The sequence below is a fragment of the Amphimedon queenslandica genome, unplaced genomic scaffold (genome assembly GCF_000090795.2).
Source record: "Amphimedon queenslandica unplaced genomic scaffold, v1.1 AMPQUscaffold_13393, whole genome shotgun sequence".
Classification (NCBI taxonomy): domain Eukaryota; kingdom Metazoa; phylum Porifera; class Demospongiae; order Haplosclerida; family Niphatidae; genus Amphimedon; species Amphimedon queenslandica.
In genome coordinates, this window is record NW_003546371.1 from 62,665 (window position 1) to 78,768 (window position 16,104).

Below are 16,104 nucleotides of genomic sequence, written 5' to 3' on the forward strand. Positions count from 1 at the left end.
TTATAGGGACCCCAGAGTCAACGAGGAGGTATGTATGATATGTAATTGTTCTGTATGTGCTATATGCTGCATGTGCATGTTTTTAAATGTCTTTCTCTTATTTGTAAGTCTTTTTTCTTCCTCCCTGCATTTATATTTTTAGAAATAGAGCATTATCAAATGCTGTAAAGGATTTAAGAGATATTTTACCGAAGAAATGTGATACTTCCAATTACGCAAAGACAGTTAATTGTGCTTGTAAAGAACTTGAAGTAAGACCATTTGTTTGCTAAACCATGCACTATACATCAGTGCATGCATATCATGTTGCTTTCACTGCCTCGCATGCAAAGCTAAAGGACTTACAGTAAAGTTGCTTGTATCTAATCTTATGTCTGACCTTGCACATGCATGAATTCATTTCTTGATTAAATAATTTAGCCTGTATTTTTATTTTGCTTAGGCTAAAAAGAAAGAACTAGAAGCACTTAGACGGCAGGTAAAAGAATTAAAAGAAGAAATTGCTACTTTGAACAAGTAAGTATGCGTACACATTATGCAATATAGTCCACGAAAACTATTATTGTTGGTCAGGCCCAACTGAATATTGTAAAAATACTGTGGTTATTATAGCTCTTTACTGTGTTTATTAACTTTCTCTCTCATAGCTTGCTGTATTGTTAAAGCAAGTCAAAGACAGTATGGAAGATATTCTGTCTGAATATTCCAATGACTCTTGATTATCATCATGATCATTATTATTAAGAATGAGATTGTTCAGTATTAGTTATTATTATTGCTGTCATTATTGTTGTTATTAGTGTTTCAGAATATATGATTTATATGTACAGTGTATTATTTAAAAATTAGAATCTTTCGTAGAATTTTTGTAGATTTAATTGCCACACCCTTAAAATGAATAAAAATTTGGGGTGGTTTTGGAGCCATTTTTTTGAAAAAAAGCCATGGGCTATAGCCTTGAGTATTTTTCAGAATTTTGCTGTTTTCTTAAAATGGCCATAACTTGAAAAATTGAAGTTGGAATCACCTCAAACTTGCTACACAGCATAAGGACATCAATAAATGTAATATAAATTTGGGGTGATTTTGGATCCATTTTTTAGAAAAAACCATGGGGGTATTTTTCAAAATTTTGCCGTTTTCTTAAAAAGAGTCAGAATCAGTTCAAACTTGCTAGACAGCATAAGATCATCAATATGTATCAAATTGTAGGTTGATTTTGGAGCCATTTTTTGTATGGGCTTTAATAGTCCATGCTTTTTTCAAAAATTCACTACTATTAAAAATGGCCATAGCTAAACAAAATATCGTTAGGATCAGCTCAAACTTTCTATACATAATTATATTACCGCTGCATGTGCAGGAAAAATATGCCTACACATCTTTGGCCAAAATCCATCATTATGATTATCAATACAAAGTAAAGTCCAACTTCAAATTAGTTCCTACATATTTTAGATATACAGTACAATGTTAGTACATATTCTTCAAACTGCTGCTCCCTCAGTTATCTCCTGCTATTGTGGACACTAGTCTAAAATAAGGACACCTCTATAATCCAGAGTTGTGTCAATTACATTATCAAAGAGCTTAAGCACAAGCCCAAGCCCTTCATTAAACAGTCAATTACAAGCCCAAGCCCAAGCCCAAAAATCTCTTTTCGGCTTAATTACAAGCCCAAGCTCTTTATCAAATGTATTTAATTACTTTACATGTACATGTATGATGTAGTTTTGCTGCCATTTTCAGTTTCAGTATTGTGCTCACTGAATGGGGCGTGGACTACTTTAATTGTCCACACATACACATACTATTGTGTAATGATTACTGAAAACAAAAAGCAGTGTCAGCTCAAAAGTTGAGGTTGAGGATGTGTGGCTGCTCCTCTTGCAGTACAATGCTGTGTTAATAAACAACTGGTGTTAAAATGATATCTCTTAACTTTGAAATGGTACTCAGAATTATTATAATAATTGAGAGGTGTGTGATGAATGAGAGATACAGAAGAAGAGAGAAAGAAAAGGAATAGAAGGAAGAATGAAATACAGAACTCAGTAATGTTACAAAACCGATAATATATAATTGCTAGAATCATACGAGAGTGAGTTTTACAGTGGACCGACTATAGGATCGATAATGGATGAAGCCTCGGGGCTAGAGAGAGATAATAAGTAGATAACTGTAGAACGAACGAACGAAAGTCGAGAGAGTAGATTAGCTTAATAGCTTAGATTAGCTTGAGAGATTATTTTCTTTTTATATGATGTGTATTGTGACGTAACAGGAAATTAATTATTGCTAAGATGAGCATACCACAGTGCTCCCCCCAGTGAGTATACGAACGATACTTAACAGTAGATTTTGAGTTGTTTGGGCCAGTCTACATGTCTCCCTGACTTGGTAGTTCTACTCGATGAAGATGTGGGAATTGGAGGAGGAGAAGAATAAGGAAGAGAGGAGGGAGGAGAGGAAGAGAGTGGAGGGGAGGAGTGAGAGGGAGGAGATTGAGATTCATTACCAAGCCTGTCCTCCTAGTCTATGAAAGCAGGTTTAAGTCTGTCTATGGAGACATTACTCTTTCTTCCATTGATAATGAGAGTGTAATACTTTTTCCCTCGGTATATGACTTTGTATGGTCCATCATAGGGCTTCTGTAATGCTGCACGAACAGCATCATGCCTAACCGATACATGAGAGAGTGCGCTTTGGGGAGATAAGAATTACGAGTATGTGAGCAAGTGGGTATGGCTTTGACGGACTGCATAGTAGAGCAGAGTGCTGTGGAGTATGTTGAAATATCGAGAAGAGGAACTGAACGAGGAGAAATCAATTCTCCAGGGACTCTTAGTGTTGCTCCATAGACCAGTTCAGCACTAATACAGCCAATATCCTCTTTAATGGCAGTGCAAATTCCTAAGAGAATCCAGGGCAGTCCAGATACCCAGTCTGTAGGAGAAGGTAGACACTTAATAGCAGCCTTTAATTGATGGTGTAGTCTCTCCACTAGTCCGTTAGCAATAGGGTGGTATGCCATAGTCCGGATACGCTGTGTACCAAGGATTCTCATCTGTTGAGACCATATAGATGACTCAAACTGTCTTCCTTGATCCGTAGTAATGAGTGATGGAACTCAAAATTGGGAAACCCATGTAGTAATCAACCCTAGTGCTACTGTCTCAGCAGTTGTATCCGGTAGTGGAGAACTTCTGGCCATCGAGTGAATCTATCCACCATAGTTAGTAGATAAGTGAAGCCTCTAGAGACAGGTAGTGGTCCAACTAGATCAATATGTAAGTAAGAAAATCTATGTAGAGGAGTAGGAAAGTGAGAAAGGGGAGTGACAGTGTGTCTTTGGACCTTGGTTTGTTGGCACTGGAGACATTGATGAGACCATTTCCGAACATCGGAGTTAATACCAGGCCAGACTAAACGACTGGTAAGTAATCGTTGTGATGCATGAATGCCTGGGTGTGACAAGGAATGTAGTGCTGAAAATACCATAAATCTCAATGAACTTGGTACAAATGGGCGAGATATCACAGTAGCTATATCACAAACAATATTAGAAGTAGAGAAAGTAACAGGTACTTTTTGGTAGTACTAATGAGTGTTGTGAAGGAGACTTTAACAACCTGGTTAATTCAGGATCATCCTGTTGTACCTCAGCCAGTTTCTGAAAATCTACTTCAGGTGGAGTATTAGTAGAGATGGAATTGATATTAGCACGAGACAAAGCATCTGCAGCTGAGTTAGCTGACCCCTTTACATGACGAATATCTGAGGTGAACTGCAGAATTAATCCACATGTCAAACACGTCGTGGTGAATGTTGATTAGAGTGAAATAAGTGGAGATGTGTTACAGGTTTGTGGTCAGTCAATACGTAGAACTGCCGACCTTTTAAGGAGTTGCAAAAATGTTTAATTGCTAGATAAATTCGTAACAATTCTCTGTCAAACATACTAAACTTCTTCTCAGGTGGTTTCAAGGATCTGGAGAAGTATGCAAGGGGCTGCCAAGTATCATCAATCCACTGCTGGAGAACTGCTCCAACAGCTACATCAGATGCATTTGTTGCGAGACTCAGCGTAGTGTCTGATTTAGGATAAGATAACAGTGTCACTTGGGTGAGAGCCTCCTTGATATTGTTGAATGCAGCTATGGCTTCGTCGGTCCTTTGAATCTCTCTCTTTTTGTACTTTTTACCTAAGAAATAATTCAGTGGGGAAAGAATACATGCACAATTAGGTATGAATCTATTATAAAAGTTTACTAGTCCCATAAACTCACGAAGTTTACGTTCAGTAGTTGGTAATGGAAAGGCGCAAAGTACTTCAACTTTCTCTGGGAGTGGGCGGATACCGTGCCGATCAATGAGATGACTGAGGAAGGTGATTTGCGATACCACAAACTCACACTTGTTTGGATTGATGACAGTGCCATGTTTACTGAAACACTGCAACACTGAGTGAAGGTGTTGCTTATGTTCTTTAGGGTTAGAGCTAGCTATGAAGACGTCATCAATATAAGTATATACAAAATGCATACCATAAAGGACTTGGTCCATGAACCTCTGAAAAGACTGTGCCGCATTACGTAATCCTAATGGCATTCTGACAAATTCAAACAACCCAAATGGAGTGGTGATTGCTGTCTTCGGTATATCAGCAGGTTCTATTGGGATCTGATGACAAGCACATACCAAGTCTAGCTTAGAGAATATATTTTTCCTATAAAGAGAAGCGGAAAAGTCGTGGATATGCAGGATTGGGTAACGGTCAGGTACAGTATTGGCATTGAGAGCTCTGTAATCACCGCAACGACGCCAGTCACCTGACTTTATTGGGACCATGTGAAGCGGGGATGACCAGCAACTAGAAGAGGGGCAAATGATCTCCAGCGGTAACATGTATTCAAATTCTTTCTCAGCTATATTGAGCTTAGCAGGGGGTAATCTTCTAGTTATAGAGTCTGTGGGTGGCCCTGTGGTTTGAATGTGATGAGTTACAGAATGCTCAACTTGCAGTTGAGGAGTGCTCTGTACTACTGCAGGGTAGTCCCTTAGTATGACTTCATATACATTCTGAGGTTTTTCTGGGAGGAGTGTTAGACAGAGTGGTTGTTGATTAACTAATTGACCTTTTACCATTACTTGAGTTTCTTGATCAGAGAGACAGTAATGAGACATATCAACAACTAGACCAAAGTGACGTAAGAAGTCTGCTCCAAGTATCGGTACAGCAACATCAGCAACAATGAACACCCATTGAAAGGAACGTCTGAGACCCAAATCTAGGGTGAGCGTTTACCATAGGTAGTAATGGAGGTACCATTAGCTGCCTGTAGAGTGAGTTTCTGTTGACACCTCTTATCAGCAGCAGGAGTTATGACACTAACTGCAGCTCCTGTGTCAACAAGAAATCTAATAGCTTTAGATGGGTCGTAGATATAAAAGAAGCGACTAGGGGTTGAGTGGACAGCAACGTTAGTCACCATCAACGGCTGGCTGGGGTGTTTGACTGACGTGGACAAGGTTCACAGCACTGTCTTGCCTGATCTCCATAGCGCTGGTGATACCAGCAGAGAGCAGACTGTCGAGTTGGGGTATTACTCCTCAGGGAGTGTGGACAATTAGGTGGCGAATGAGTTAGAGAGCGTCCTCGAGCGGGCAATGAGGCGTACAAACAAGTTTAAGATAAGCGACTTCTTCACGGAGTTTAGTAACCTCTACCAGCAACTGTGCCTGATTGTCTGTGTCAGAGACAGTATTAACCGGTAGGAGACGAGTAGACACAGTGACCTCCATAATCTTAACAGCCAGTGTTGCAATCTCTTGCACTGTGTTGTTACCAGGAGTAGAAGCTAGTATCATTCTCACATTCCCAGGTAACCGCTGTAAGAAGAGCTCTTTTAGCAGCTATGCTGCATGATCAGATGTGTGTTTGCCCAGCAACTGCTCCATACGTCTGAGCAGCTATGTGCGCTTTCTGTCTCCAAGCTCCTCTCCCTGGAATAGTTGCTGGAGTCTATGCTGACAAGAAGCAGCTGTCCACTGTATCAGAGCAACTTTGATAGCATCGTATTGATCGGTATCAGGAGACTTGATGATAAGATCTAGGACTTCAGTAGCTATCTCGGGTGAGAAAGAGCTGACAACATAATTATATTTAGTCTTCTGGTTAGTAATGCCTCGAGTACTGAATTGTGCCTCAACTTTGGCAAACCCGACCTCGGGGTCGGCCGGCCAATATGGAAGTAGTTTGAGGGCAACATAGGAGACAGAAGCGGTTGGAGCTCGGGCTCTAGTTGGGGCAGATTCATCATCTGACAAAGTCGATCCGCTGCTGACGAGAGTACCGAGAGACCAGCTATATTGTCTGGGTCACCAAATGAGGATGTGTGGCTGCTCCTCTTGCAGTACAATGCTGTGTTAACAAACAACTGGTGTTAAAATGATATCTCTTTAACTTTTAAATGGTACTCAGAATTATTATAGTAATTGAGAGGTGTGTGAATGAGAGTTACGGAAGAGAGAGAAAGAAAAGGAATAGAGAATAGAAGGAAGAATGAAATACAGAACTCACTAATGTTACAAAACCGATAATATGTAATTGCTAGAATCATATGAGTGAGTTTTACAGTGGACCAACTAGAGGATCGATAATGGATGAAGCCTCGGGGCTAGAGAGATAATAGGTAGATAACTGTAGAATAAACGAACGAAAGTCGAGAGAGTAGATTAGCTTGAGAGATTACTTTCCTTTTATATGATGTGTATTGTGACGTAACAGGAAATTAATTATTGCTAAGATGAGCATACCACAAATACTTTAGCTATTTTGGAGACTTAAGTACGCTTAGTAAGTTTAGAGCTACAAAGGAATCAGAATCAGTAACACTGAAACAGATGGAGGGAGAAAAAACATTAATGTTGGACATTTTGAAAAATTGTTTTTCTTCTAATTCACAGTAATGTAATTAATTACAGAAAACAAAAAATTTGAAATAATTAATTGCTACCCATACAGTTTCAATGTGATGACTCGGAGATTTCTACACTAGGCAGCAGAAGAATTAGGCTGAACCTGAGGTATAATTAGTTTGGAACTCTGGAATAGCCACTGGGGGCTGAAGCAACTTCTTCAACTCATTTACTTCAGAGGTAAAGGCCGACAAAACACTAGCATAAGATACCCAAATCTTAACTTGATCCATATCCATAGAAAGACGATAGAACTCTGAGTAATTTAAAGGTAGTATGCAGAGAAGTAGCTTTAGTAATAGTAAAACCATCTTAATCTCTATCAACATCAGAATAAGATTCATCGTGTCCAGCGTGCTGTGCACTACGCTGATCATCAATAACACTATTATCTACAAATGCAGGTGGTGAAGGGACAGGTGCAGAAATTTTAAAAGTAGACCTAGACCTCAAGCTGCTACTCTGTTCAAATTCCTTTTGGCTTCTTTTCCTATGAATCTTTGGAACCTTTACATTATTCTTAATGCAGTGGTCCAGTTTAATAATAATCATCATTGAGCTTCTTCCTCAATGGATTTACAAAACCCTTTCTCTTTACCAAATCACTTCCAATATCTTTAAGTTCTAGCGACCTTGCCTTGCAGAATAGACAAAACCTAAGTGCCAAAAGCTTACCAATTTCAATATTCTCGAATTCTGGTGCAATATCTGACATAGGGGCATTTCATAGGCAGGAGCAAAAGCTACAGCTAATACTATGTTTACACTGACACGTTTTGGACTGCACCCCGCTCTGGACCAATCCCACAATTATTTTGGAACCGTTTCCACTGTAGCTAAGGTGTGGTTGATTGAGCGTGCCATTTTGTATGGACAAAATGGATTCCAGTGTGGAATTTTTTTGCAGGCCATTTCTTCAGCAAAGAAACACCAAAAATATGGATGGAACTGCAGAAAGTGAATTAAAGACGTAAGAAACAGATAACCACGTGTTTAGATATATTATAGAAGACAGGCCAGAAAAAGAATGATATATGTAGCTATGGTCATGCTCTCTGTACTTGCTCCACTCCCTTGTCGACCTAGAGCATGTTGGACAGTTATGAGGTTTGTTTACTTTAATCTTAGCAAAATATAAAGGTATTCTTTTTAGATCCAGGCATTGGTGGGAATGTATAGTGCTACAAAACTTCACTAATGAGGACTGGGTTGAGAACTTTAGAATCAGTAAACTTACTTTCATGTTCTTGTGTCAGCACCTAAGGAGAGTATTGAACAGAAAAATACTCACTAGAGAGACAGTATTTCTGTTCCTCAACGTATCGGAGTGACATTGTGGTATCTTGCCACATGTACAGAATATCGTACCATTGGGCATTTATTTGGGATAGCATGGTCTATAGTATGTCTTATAATTCATGATACATGTCAAGCTATTGTTAATGTACTTCTCAAGAAATACATTAAATTTCCAAAAGGACAACGGTTGCGTGATGTTGTCAATGGTTTTAAGACCAAGTGGGGTATGATACAGTGTTGTGGTGTTATTGATAGAACTCATATACCTGTAACACCACCTTCCTTAGAACATACAGATTACTTTAATAGAAAAGGATGGTACTCTATCATTTTACAAGGTGTTGTCGATCATAATTATTTGTTTGAAGACATATATGTGGGATGGCCAGGAAGTGTTCACGACGCTCGAGTATTGGCACATTCATCTATATATGCCAAGGCGTCTCATGGTGAAATACTACAAGAAGATAAATTAACAATAAATGGTACTGACGTTCCCACTTTTTTGATTGGAGATTCTGCCTATCCTTTATTAACTTGGATTATGAAGCCATTTGCTCATAATATCTCACTATTCAACAAAAGAACAATAACTATGCACTGTGTAGAGCTCGTATTGTAGTCGAAAATTGCTTTGGAAGGTTAAAGGCAAGGTGGCGTAGATTGCTCAAAAGAATTGATATGGATGTAGACAAAGTACCAAATATTATCACAGCTTGTTGCATATTACACAATCTTTGTGAGCTAAACAGGGAGCACTTTAATGAATTAAGGCTTGAAGAGGTTAACAACAGCAATCAACCAACATGTACACTATCTAATGTTACAAGTAATGATGCAAAGAACATCAGAAAAGCCCTAGTTTACTACTATAACTCAAACTAAAAGAAGTATTATTGAAACAATCATACATTTACATAATGTGTAACCAATGTAAATTAGTGTAAATATAGTACAATGTTGGTTTGTCAAGTTTATTATAATGTTTACCAAGATTATTAGGTTTAATTATTAGTTTTCAAACATGTCGCATGAATTTTGATGCCAATCAAACATACTGCTACTGCTTGAAGGTATACTACCCCTTTGCGCATTAACAGAATCAAACCCATAAAACTGTTGGGGTGGAGACTGAATTTGACGGCGTGAACTGCACAATATCTGCATCATTTTCAATTGAAATTCTTGCTCTTCCTTTCTTTTGCGATCTCTTTCCCACATTTCCTTTAAGCGTGCCTCTTCCATTTTCATTACTTCATCAAACTTTAGCCTTTTCTCTTCAATGCTACAAAACATTTTGTCACTTGCTTTCTGTAACTGTACCATTTTGTCAATAATACCAGTTATTTTGTATACTTTTTCAATCTTTCTTGGTCGTTTCCTCTTGTTAGTGGCATCTGAATCCGTACAACTGGTAATACTTGTATCATTTTGCTTGGATTCATCTTTCACAATTGACTGGCCCTCATTATGATCTTGGGTATTGTCGCCCAATTCAATATCTTGATCTTGTTCATCATCAGCTAAGGTATCGACAACCATATAAGGCATTGTAGCTGGCTTGTTTCTAAGGATTTTATTTAATTTATTGAAATATTTGCCTGACTTTCTATCAGTCCCAGTTGGGGTATTACTATCTTTTATCTTCTTATACTCACTCTTTAACTTCTTAATTTTGTCTCGACACTATGTACCTGATTTTTCAAAGCCAAATTTCTTCATCTCTTCAGATATCTTTTCATATATGTGCTTGTCCTCCTGCAACCTTCTAGCTCTTCCTGTACTTTGCTTTCACTCCACAGATCAATCAGCTTCACAATCTCCTCATCTCTCCCTGCCATTTTATCTAATCTGTAATGGGTTAAATTAGGGGTTAAATATTCATCATTACCCGCACCGACCTGCTTCTGTGTTCACACTTCAGCTTGGATCGAGCAAACACGCTCCGACCCAGCAGTCATAGATGGTCTGACTCGGCACTCTTGGGCCCAGTACAGTACTTGTTTACATTAATTCCTTTACAGGTGTGACTCGGTCTATACCGGGTCAATGTGCCAGTGTAAACGTAGTATAAGTAACAGCGCCTTCATCACCAGAAAACACTAAAAGGAAAAAAATTATGAAAATGAAAGTAGCATAATGTGAGGAAGTACTGCGAAGGAAATCAGTCTTTGTATAAAGCAACTTAGAGAACGTGAAGGACAGAGTTCAAATACCAAATAGCGAGATATTTTTGTGGAGTCTTATTTTTGTGTTTCTTTGTGTCCAAGACACTTTCACAAAAATTTCACTCAAAAAAGTCAGCAATGATCCGGCATAGGCGTGTCCTGTTGCAGTATTGCTCCTCATGCTATGAAATGGAGAAATACTTCAAGCCGCTTCCTAAAAAAGCTTCCTTCGATGAAAGTACACTTGGCTTACCTTCAAAAACAATTAAAGCTGTCGAGAGAGAGGTTGCGAAAGCTCACCAGACTAAAGCTAGAGTCTCTTATGATACGCTTCCATTGAAAGGAAGACTGAGATCGTCAACTATGCTGTTCGTAATGGCTGATGTATGCAAGTTTGAAGGATCATACTTAATGCACCTAAGAACTGGGCAAATACTGTGAGAGACTGGAAGGATATGTATATTAGAGAATTGAATGGAAAAAATGAACCTTAAAGGTGACGAAAATGACCTATTGATACCGCAGAAAAAAAAAGAGGAAAGCCGTTACCATAGGCGGCTGCAGAATTTTGAAACCCACTGGGGTCATTAATATTCATATTAATGTGGGCGTGGTTAATTAAAAATAATTGATTGGGTGTGGTCAATTAAGTTAATTAATTGACTTTATTATTCTTAATAATCATTATCACACCTATCTATCTAAAACAAAACAATCCTACTATTGTTGTGGCTTTGGGCAAAAGAGAGCATTAACTCATCTAGTTCATTCCATAGCCGAGACGTGAGGTGCCTCTCTATGTACAGAAGAGCCAGATTTGTGAGGCATTTTTGGCTCATTATTGATTGAAGATATGTTTTGAGTCTCCTGAGTAAAGATAAGCTTCTTTCTGCACTAGCACTAGTAACTCCAATTGTCATATCTATCTGGTAGCACTTTTTGATTGTTGGAAAACACTCAGGAACCTTTAAAAGATGGTGATATACACTGTGAAAAGAGATTGACTGATCTTCTCCAGCGGCAGTCAATGATTGCGCTTCCTCTTGAAGAAAGGCCTTCACCGTTGAAACTTCCGCTGTTACTGCTGCTTCAGGGATAATGTAATATGAAAGAAAAGGTTTGAGAGTCGAAAGATTTAGAAAGAGGTGAGAGTTAGGAATGAGTGCGTCTAGTGCCCTCATATGTGAAAGGTTGAGTTCACTAAACCTCGTATTCATCTCATGGACCATGGCATCAAGTGTGGTATTGTAAATATCAGTCTGACATTCTTCAATGTGTGTATCTGTGCTTCTCCCAACACTTGACTCTACTACGGAAGTTTCACTTAGGTCATGAGGTAATTTATGATTACATCTGGTACTCAAAGGAGCTACAGGGACATCACACTTCTCTGCCAAAGCAACAGCTTTCTCCAAAACCTTAGACCATTCTTCTTGTGACCTCAAGTTCATGAGGGTTGTTCTAATCTAGTGGCTTTGATGGAAGAAGCTGCTGCACTATAGCTGATCTGCTCCGACTGTAATAGAATTGAGAGGTTATTGGTAATGGCAAAGACATGATTGAAAAGAGCAAGTGACAGGAAGAAAGAAAATGATGCCACTTGATAAAGTAAGCCTCTAGCGTTTATTGAGCGATCAGTACTGCTTTCTGATATTTCCTCTAGAGTATGAAGAAGTGGTAGAATTGTTGTGTTGGCATTTATAGAGGAAAATCGACAGGACCATCTGGTGTCACTGAGTTTCTTAAGTTGAATCTGTCTTGTGAACCCTAGCTCTTTCATGAATATGGCATGAGAAATAGATGATGAAATGAATACGTACACACTCTCAAGTAGAGAAAAGAAGTAGGAAGCTTGAGAAACTGTGCAACAAGTATTGACAAGAACAAAATTGAGCTGGTGAGCGTGGCAGTGTATATAGATGGCAGAGGGGTTCATATCGGTTACTCTTGTTCTCACTCCAGTCAAACGGCTACTCATGACTGAGGCCCCGTCATAGCACTGACTTACACAATTAGTCATATCGGCATCAATGTCTCTCAGTGCACTTGTAATATAAGTGAATATGGCCTCAGCATTCAATTCAGTACATTTTGTATAGGAAACAAATCTCTCATACGTATTGCCATTAAAGATGTACCTAAGAACAAGAGACAGCTGCTCAAGACTTGCTGATATCCCTAGTTTCATCAGCAACGATGGTGAAGTAACGAGCAGTATGTAGCTCTTCTTTAATCTTCTTTCTCACTGACTCGGCAAGCCGAGCTATAATGCCATTGTGTATGTCATGTCCTAGCCACGTGGCATTTTTTGGACCAGCTATCATCTTCTGTCGCACCATATCAATTGATCTACTGAGAAGTAACATAAGAGACATTAAATAACCTACATTGGTAGATGAATCATCGGCATCCATGACTTCTCTATGCCCTTGTAGAGCTATACTTTACTGAAAACAAAAGAGAATGGCTGAAAATATGTTTTTAACATATAATCTGTTCTCTTCTATTGTAGCTAATCTACTCTTCTGAATCTGAACAGCTACAGAGTTGTTATTAGCTACTGTCAACTGATACTTCTTCTAGGAAAGAACTGCGTGCTGATGCTTAGAGCAGGAGCAATCATGTGAAGTTAGAGTACCACTTTTCCCTCTGGCATGTTTCCAGTCTCTAAATCCAGTAACAGTTAATGCCCAGTCTGTTCCGATTCCAAAAAAGCAGCATGGAAAACAAAATACAGCATCTCTCTCTACTGAGTACTCTAACCAAGGAAAGGTATCATACCAACTCGCTTGAAAGCTTCTCTTTGAAGATCCATATTCTCAATGTCAGACGGTAGACTATGGGAGTGAGAATGGGATGGGTTAGATCCAAGCGTATGTTCTGAGACTGAAAGCGTTGGAACTTCAAATGAAACCAGTCTGAGTTTGAGCCTGAGATTCAAGTTCAGAGTTTGAAGTTGCTAGTACTGGCTGTGCAGGTTCATCAACTAAATAATTGCATTATCATAATTCATTACTGTTATAGTAATATTATTCTGAGCTTACTAGTATCAATTGCAGTGCTATCATCATTATATATAGTCCCTTTATGTCTCTTTGACACAAACTGCATCAAAAAAGACTGGCGTTTAGACATTACAATGATTTTATTATATAGATTGAGAACAAATAGAACCACATGCACACTGCAGGAGGAGCTGTAAGGAGTTAACCTTATTGCTTGTTATTGTTATAAAGTAAACATTGGAGGAGCTGTAACAAGTGATTTTCATTGCAAACAGAATCATTGTCACAATAATTAAATGTCCCCAGCCACAATAATTAAAATTTTAGGCATGTCCTGATGTGTAGGAATTATATAGGTGTGACAGGATGTGGTGTCTCAAAATCTACCTAGGCAAAGCACAGGCTTGCCCGGGCCTACAGCCACTTATAGCCGTTACAGATTGGTGAAGATTGATACAAGGACATAAGGATCTACATTACTGCCATACGAGCCAACAGAATCATAGTAAATACCACTATTGTTAAACTGTGATTTCACTTTCTTGACATCCAATATTTGATGCTGTAATGCAATGATTATCTTTGCAGAGCGTCACCTGTATTATTACACTATCACTAATTTCAAATTTATAACTAGGTTTTGTTATTTCCAATGTTGACTTCAAGCCATTTATTTCGGGAAATCTTCTCCCTAATAGACTATGGCCAGTAGTTTATCATTCAAGTTGCCACCACTTATAAAAAAGGAGAACAGTTGTCAAGTACTAAACAAATTGCATCATATTCAATCCATACAGTATTTTCATTACTACTGTCAACTACCTTGGTTTGGACTGTGTCTGCATCAATATAATCCTCATTACTCTTACAATCATGTGACTTATTTACACCAGCTTCGCCTGGTTTGCCAGATGGCAATATTCTTTTTACTTTGTTAACTTCAATTTCACTGTCTGTGATAAAGGTTGTAACGAAGATAATCTCCAACCCTCCTGGTACTAAGTCCCTGGAATATCTCCTGCTGCCTGTCACTGTGCAAATGATACAACCTCCTTGCCAAATAAAGGTAGAACAAATGGCACTGATTTTTTTGGAATATGCTCAACTACATGTTTGTCAGCCACAGCATATGGGTCTTTAATATTTCCTCTTTCTCTTTCACAATCTAGTTCCTCATGTAGGACAGGTGTTCAGATTTTGTGGTAAACATGAAAACCTCGCACACAACTATGAATGCTCCACGACGCAATTTTTATTATTAACCAAATATGAATAATTAATTAAATTAATACAGCATGTAGTTGTCACAAAAATATAACATACAAAATTCTCAACCACTCCAAATTATGAAAATTTGACCCCACAAAAATATCCTGCTACATGATACAGCATGCCATACCGTAGTTCCACTTATTTCAAATTTTTGCCATAATTCATTCTAAAAACATATTTTTAATCATTATTTTTGTTACACATGGTTCTAATTTCATCACTTACCTAAGTTCAGTATGAAAGAAGGATACTCTGAACAACCAGGTTAGTATATAGAGGTTTTGTGTATTAATGGATCTCTCCAAATTAAGCAAAATAATTTATTTATGAGCTTCAGAGCTACCTTCCCTCTAAAATTCCTTTTTAAAAATTACCTATAAAAACTTGATGTGACGAATTTTTAGGAAAAAACAGTAATTGGTTATGGCAAATATGCGCTAACTTGCAAAATTGCATCTAAAAAAGAGAGGGGTTTGATAGATCATGCCCAAATAATTAGTTTTTAAACTTAAACTGAACTCTAGAGCTAACAATTGATGACATCAAAAGAATAATTACGAATTTGGGTGTAGTTTAAATTATAACCATTATAATTGGAAGGTGGCCATTTTGGACGGCAATATATTGTTCTCATGCTGGCCATTTTGGACGGCAATATATTGTTCTCATGCTATGCTTATGGATGTACAATTAGGCATAGTACTTTTGATTTTCCAGTGACAAGGAAAGAAGATATTAGAGGATAAGACCTATCAGGAGACAAAATTGGACTCCATCAGAGTATTCTAGGCTGTGTAGTTCCCATTTCATTACAGGTGAAGCCAGTTCTAATGATGTGTGTAATTTATATATGTATTCATATTTATAGGGAACCATTCCAAGGATCCTTTGCACCCTGACTATGTTCCAAGTGTCTTCGTATTTTCTAAAATGAAATCAGGTAGTCCCTATCCATTTCATTGAGGTGTTCTAAGGTGAATGAACCAATTGCCATCTCCTAAAAAAGTTCAAAAATGGAATAGGTGAAGGAGCAATTTGGTTTTGAAGATATTTACATTTGTTATGCAGCACAGGTCAAATAATAACGGCAGCACCTATACATCAAGACAACAATCTAGCCTATGACTATGAAGAATCCAGTGAAGAGTTTGACTATGATGACAAGGAAGAGGACAGCCTAGAGTATCACGATGACGAAGATGAAAATCACAATGACAATGAAGAACCAGATTATGAGGATGACAACGCAGGAGAGGACAACTCATAGTTTTGCTATGATGATGGGGAAGATTATGATGATAACAATGGAGAATGAAGGAGAGGACAACCTAGAATGTTTCTATGATGACGGTGAAGATTTTAAGGATGATGATAAAGAA

The 16,104-nt window shown here is 38.2% G+C and overlaps 1 protein-coding gene across 1 annotated transcript; it reads right to left on the reverse strand.

Annotated features, from left to right (window-relative positions):
- Nucleotides 1-11,895: 11,895 nt before the first annotated feature.
- On the reverse strand, nt 11,896-12,636 carry LOC105312868 (zinc finger MYM-type protein 1-like). Its single transcript, XM_011405835.1, has one exon. The coding sequence runs from the start codon at nt 12,634-12,636 to the stop codon at nt 11,896-11,898; it is 741 nt and encodes a 246-aa protein (XP_011404137.1).
- Nucleotides 12,637-16,104: the final 3,468 nt, after the last annotated feature.